The 6,415-nt window shown below is 39.7% G+C and overlaps 1 protein-coding gene across 1 annotated transcript; it reads right to left on the bottom strand.

The window, feature by feature from the left end:
• Positions 1-2,323: 2,323 nt before the first annotated feature.
• On the bottom strand, positions 2,324-2,782 carry LOC113336637 (uncharacterized mitochondrial protein AtMg00310-like). Its single transcript, XM_026582286.1, has one exon. The coding sequence runs from the start codon at positions 2,780-2,782 to the stop codon at positions 2,324-2,326; it is 459 nt and encodes a 152-aa protein (XP_026438071.1).
• Between the last annotated feature and the right edge of the window lie 3,633 nt (positions 2,783-6,415).

Raw genomic sequence — 6,415 nt, 5'->3', positions numbered from 1 at the left:
GCCAAGGGTTTGGACGGCTTGGACTGGTAGGGCCAAGGGTTTGGCATGCCATTTGTGCATGGTGCGTCTAGCATGGCTAGGGCCAGGGGTTTGGCATGCCATTGGCGCATGGTGTGGCCAGCATGGCTAGGGCCAAGGGTTTGGCAAGTCATTGGCGCATGGTGCGGCCAGCATGGCTGGCATGCCTTGGCGCGGTAAACGTGGCTGGCATGGTTTGACATTGGTACCGTGGTGCGTCTGGCATGGTATGCATGCCTTGGCACGAAGATGTGGCTGGCATGGTTTGCCATTGGCACCGTGGTGCGGCTGGCATGCTTGGCATGCCTTGGCGCGAGGATGTGGCTGGCATGGTTTTTCATTGGCATAGTGGTGTGGCTGTCATGGTTGGCATGCCTTGGCGCGGAGATGTGGCTGACATGGTTTTCCATTGGCACAGTGGTGCGGCTGGCATGGTTGGCATGCGTTGGCATGGAGATATGGCTGGCATGGTTTTCCATTGGCACAGTGGTGTGGCTGGCATGGTTGGCATGCCTTGGCGCGGTAGCATGAGAATTAGGGTTTGGCATGGATGATGTTAGTCAATATTAAGGGTTTTGCCGTGGAACATGACTCATGTAAAAAAAAAGGTACCCCGGTAATTCTTACGTAGGCATGCTGATTGATTCAATAAATGTGCTAATGGTCATAGTGACGTCATGTCAGATGTATAGTTTTACGATTTTAACCCTAAGCTAAAAACCACCATCAACAAAGGAGTTAATTGTAGGGAAAATGGTTTTATGATGTTATATATAATAATAGATGAACGACTAAGTTTTATTCTCACAATTAGATCAACGGTTGAAGTTCCTTTTGAGCCCATTTCTGTTTGCCATACTCGATCTCCAGAGTAGAAAATATCTTACGGGAGGAAAAAAACATTTATCCAATGATCCACATCAGCTAATCCAATAAAAACTTCTTCTTCGTCCCTATAACAAATCTCAATGTTGGCCTTTTTGTGGAATTGTTGGAGGTTTGGCCTTTGGGAATTTTTTTTAGATAAAAAGGATAATTACTGATAAATAACATAGAGTGATGGAGCCTCCCACAGTTGAGTACTTTGAGATCTTCCTCCAACTATATCTAGTCTTTGGAGGTCAGGATAATCACCAACTTTAAAAGTTGTACAAAAGACATTTTCAAAGGAGTTTAATTTCAAAATAATTTGATCAACTAAAGAGTTTGTCCTCCAACTGGTTCTCCTTTTACCACCTTGAAGTGCTCTAGTGATGTTTTGATTGCTTCCTAGCAGCTTTAGGACCCTGCAGTTGAGGTATGAGGCCCAATCTAGAGCTTCATGCACAGCTAGGAAGTCCCCTTCTTCTCTTCCATGGGTTCTGTCTCTCCTGGTTTTCCTACCAATGATTTCTCCGTTGGGACCTATAATGCAAACACCAATTCCTGTTAGCCCTGTTACAGAGTTATAAGCAGACTTACAAGCAAAAGAGACAGTTGTGGGAGGGTTTTGATCAGCAATTTCAATGCTTCTGGCAGCATTTCCATTCACCACTTCAGGTTGAAGCCCCACAGTCATATTCAGGTGGCTAATAGTATGTTTTCCTGTGTATCTTGGGCAAGGTTTGGAGTTCTTGAACACAGTGTCGCACCTCGCCTTCCAAATGAACTAACACATCGTAGCACAAACAGTCGCCCAAGGACCCCATTGAGTTTGAGGAATGTTCCTAGTGAAACAGCTATTGCACCACTCAGCCAAATTGGTGAAACCATTTCTAGCAGTATTTAGATTTAAGGAATAATAGGCCTAAACAACACGAGTAAAATCACACTGCATTAGAGAGTGCTCTCCAGTTTCCGGGTGGTTATTGCACATAGTACAGATAGGTTTAACATGTTTAGTATATCTAGCAAGGTAACCATTGTAAGGAAAAATATTGTTTTTCATTTTCCACACAAAAAATTTAATTCTGGGAACAGTGTTGAGATCCCAGATTTTCATGGCTAATATATCAGTAACTTGTTCCATTCTTTGATCAAGCAAATTATGAAGTGATTTACTGGAAAAATTAACTTGAGGATGGTCAGTCCATCTCAAAATATCTTCAGAGTTTTTATTAGGTGTGATAGAAAGGATTCTAGTTATAATGTTCCGCTCAAACAATTGAGTTAGCACAACCATGTTCCAACCAGTATCGTTTATTAAATCTTTAACTAAAGTGTAATTATTATTAACTCATAGACTATCCAGTTGGATTGGTTTCCCATAAACATCTGGAATTCAGTTGTCCTTCCAGATGTGGACCGTATTACCATTGCCAATTTGTCAAATGCTAAACCCCTTAAGGATCATAAGGACTTTATGCAAACCCTTCCATGCCCAGGAAGAGCCATCATTACAGGTGGCATGAAAAGGGTTAGAATTTGGGAAGTATCTCCCTTTCATAGTTTTAGAGAAGATAGAGTTAGGTTGGTGGAAGAGCCTCCACCCATTATTAGCTATTAGCGACAAGTTCATAATTTCAAGTTTCTTTAAGCCATTTCCCCCCTTTTCTTTACTTTTACATAGACCATCCCATCCATCCATGTATATCCCCTTTTTAGGACCCAATTTCCCCCACCAGAAATCTCTGATTATGCTAGTGACCATTTTAATAGTTGTTTTGGGAAGGATGAAGGTAGTCATAGTGTACACAGGGACTGACTCAAGCACAACTTTTTCCATTACTCCTCTACCAGGAGGAGACATGGCCTCACTTTTCCAACCCTTAAGTGTCCCTTCCATTTTCTCAGGAAAATTCTCAAAGCAAGCTATTTTAGATTTGTGGGTGAATAACGGGCCTCCTAAATATTTATCATCTAATCTTTTTTTTTTCTTTTAGAATGTTTATTATGTTCCTACCAAGTTGTTTTGGATGTGAGGTGTGTAAAAAATACTGTATTTAAAGAAATTAATCATCTTTCCAGAAGTGCTACCATAGTCTTCAAGGATGGTCAACAAATTTTTACTTTGGGTGATGGTAGCTTTAGAAAAGATTAAGCAATCATCAGCGAAAAGTAAATGGTTGATGGAAGGGAAATTTTGCTTTATTTTAAATCCAGTAATTAGCCTTCTCTGCTCAGCATTAGATAAATTCCTAGAGAAGGACTCCATACAAAGAATGAACAGGTAAGGAGACAAGGGGTCTCCTTGTCTCAGACCTCGAGAGGGATTGAAAGGGATGCAAGGAACACCATTAACCAGAATAGAGCTGATACATTGGAAAATAAGATTGCACCAGGCCTCACAAAATCCCATTCTGCGAAGGATGGCTATGAGAAATTTCCATTCAACCCGATCAAAAGCCTTAGACATGTTGATTTTAAGACACATAAAATCAGTCTTGCTCTTTCTTTTCTTTTTTATAGCGTAAATTATCTCATGAGCAACAAGAATGTTATCTGAGATAAGTCGTTGTTTCACAAAAGCAGACTGATATGGAGAAATCAGCCTATCAAGAAAGGGTTTTATCCTATTGGCTATGACTTTAGAGATAATTTTATACACTACATTGCACAAACTTATAGGTCTGTAATCTCCAGGTCCTGCTGGATGTAAGACTTTAGGGATCACAGAAATATAAGTTTGGTTTAACCTAGTTAACATATGACCACTATTGAAAAAATCCAGGACAGTATCAATGATGTCTTTTTTGACAATATTCCAGTTTTTTTGAAAAAAGCATGCCGGGAAACCATCAGGGCCAGGACTGGAGTTTGTCTACATGCCAAACAGAGACTCATGGATCTCCGCTTTAGAAGGGGGTTCCATGAGTTTCACATTTTCAACATCAATAATTAAAGTGGGGACTAAGTTAACAATGTCATGATTAATGATCGGGCAAGAAGTAGTCAGGAGACTTTCAAAATGCACATTTAAACAGTTAGAAATTTTATCTCTACCCTCAACCCAGACATTGTTGGAATCATACAAACCCTGAATCTTATTACGTCTTTGACGAATTATGGCATTTTGGTGAAAGAAGTGTGTATTCCTATCTCCAAAGAGGATGGTGTTTTCTCTACCTTTTATTTTCCAGAGTTCTTCTTCACAATCATGGAGTTTTTGAATGTCATCCTTAGTCTCAATCAGAGTTTGGTCATTAAGTCTAACATTAGGATTATCCATAATATTGTCTAACTTTTTATTCATCTTGTTTAAATTGTGATTTATTTTACCAAAGTCATTTCTGTTCCACAGACTGACTTCTCTTTTAACAGTAGCTTGTCCGTTGACAAGGACAAAAGCTTTAGAGCCTTGGAAGTTGGTCTCCCAAGAAGACTTTATTAAGTCTCTGCATTTCTGCTCCTTTTGGTACAACCCAAAGAACTTAAAAGGCTTATATCCCTCTTGACAAGGGATGGCCGTGTTTAAAAGAATGACGGAATGATCAGAGCCTAAGTGATTTAAGTGTCTGAGACTGGCAGAAGGAAATTGGGTTATCCAAAGGCCATTTGCCAGTCCTCTATCAAGCCTTTCCTCTATGTGATTAACTCCCTCTTGATGGTTAGACCAAGTAAAAGGGAATCCTAAGAAACATATGTCCTTCAAACCTAAGTTGTTAAGCATAGAGTTAAATTTTCTTATCATAGCTCCATTAGTTAGGTTACCACCATGTTTTTCAATGCTATGGAGAATGACATTCAGATCCCCCAGAACAATCCAAGGTTTATTCATACATTCCCCCATTTGATAGACAAATTTCCAGGACAAATCTTTTCTATAATCCTTGTAAGGACTACCATACATACATGTGAGAATCCACTCATATTTGGAGTTCTCATCCCACACACTACAGTTAATTTGATTATCATCTTTATATAAAACTTTCAGCTTTGTGGACTTATCCCAAGCAACTACTAAGTCACCAGCATTACCTATAGGGTCCTGGCAAACAAGGTTATAGTACAGAGAGTTATTCAGGGTTTTCTCCACAAAGTGATGTAACTGTTTAGTTTCAGAAAGGAACAGAATGTTGGGAACATGGGCGGTGACCAGTTTTTTCAGTTGTTGTCTAGTATTAATAGGCCCTAAACCTTGACAATTCCATGACATAATCTTAATAAATTGCCAAAAAAACGAAACAACAGGATAAACAAAACACAAAAAAAATTGGGTTTTAATGCTAGATAAAAGTTGGGGATCATGAAAGACGATGATATTTCTAGTGTGAAATTTGTTGAGGATGAAAACAGTAAAGTAATTGAAACTGACCTGATCAGCCTTGATTTCCAACTGATTTTCAGACGAAGATCCAATTTCATTTGCCACTTTTGCTCTTTGTCCTCTGACAGCTTCCACCACTTTACTAACTTTGGTCGCCTTTTGGGACTTAATGAATTTTCTGCTATTATCATGAGGAATGGATTTTGTATAGGTTCTTGTTTGAAAGATAAGATCAAAGGACTCTTGATTGAGGATTGGAGAAGGGGACCAAGAGTTAGGGTTTTGAATTGGGTTTGTGGCTTTTCTGGTTTTTCCTTGGCGAGAATAAGGACTGAGAGTAGATTTCCTTTTTCTTTTATCCTCCAGGTTGAGAGAATAAATTCCATGATTGAGCTGAGGGGGAGAGGCGAAATTTTGGGTTTTTCCTCTTATCCATTTTCTAGATTTAGAAGATGAAGGGATACTGTTGGGGGAGATAGTCTGAGGGTATTGTGGGTGTGGTCTGAAACCCGGAGGATAAACTGGATCCGGAACTAGGACCTTTTCAGTAACCTTTGTAATAATTTTACGGGCTTGAGGGTTATAAGAGAGACTTTCAAAGTTATGGGCTTGGAGCTTTATAGTTTTTTTGTTTGCTGTAACACGATGAAGAGACGAGCCAGGAGTATGCTGAGTTGCAATGTTACCAGATTTATCTGCCCGAGTGTTAAGATCACTTCTCATTGGAGGTAGCATCATTGTTTGAGTTGTAGCAGGAACACGATCACCATTAGGAGGTTCTTGTTCCAAAGCTTCTAAGCCAAGAATTGCAAAAGGGTTTGGTGAAACCACCAAGTTGTGTGCAGTTTGCTTTGAAGAGGTAGCATCAGACTGAGGGATAGCATTAATAATGGGACTTTGGAAGTTGAAAGCAGGGTTAACGAGTTTACTAGTACTCAGAGAAATCTTTGCAGCCAGTATTTCTCTTCTTTTAGGTGTGCAGCTGTTTTTCGAGTGATCCAAAGTTCTACAGTATTGACGCAGCTTGAAAGGTTGCAGAGAGTATGCAAACTCAATCCAAGTTTTCACTCCTTCTACCATACAATCCGTTCCAAAAGGGAGAATGTGATCGATCTTAATATCAGCCATTACTTCCACATTCTTTTTATAAAAGTCTCTTCCATATGGATCTTTAAAGAGCAGGAACTTTCCAGCTGGTTTAGTGATACCTTC

This window comes from Papaver somniferum, unplaced genomic scaffold (genome assembly GCF_003573695.1).
Source record: "Papaver somniferum cultivar HN1 unplaced genomic scaffold, ASM357369v1 unplaced-scaffold_154, whole genome shotgun sequence".
NCBI classification, from domain to species: Eukaryota; Viridiplantae; Streptophyta; class Magnoliopsida; order Ranunculales; family Papaveraceae; genus Papaver; species Papaver somniferum.
Note: the sequence above shows the minus strand (reverse complement) of the source record. Positions and strands in the feature narration are given on the sequence as shown.

Coding starts and splice junctions, on each gene's coding strand:
- LOC113336637 (XM_026582286.1), bottom strand. CDS start 2,782: ATGGAAGGGACACTTAAGGGTTGGAAAAGTGAGGCCATGTCTCCTCCT.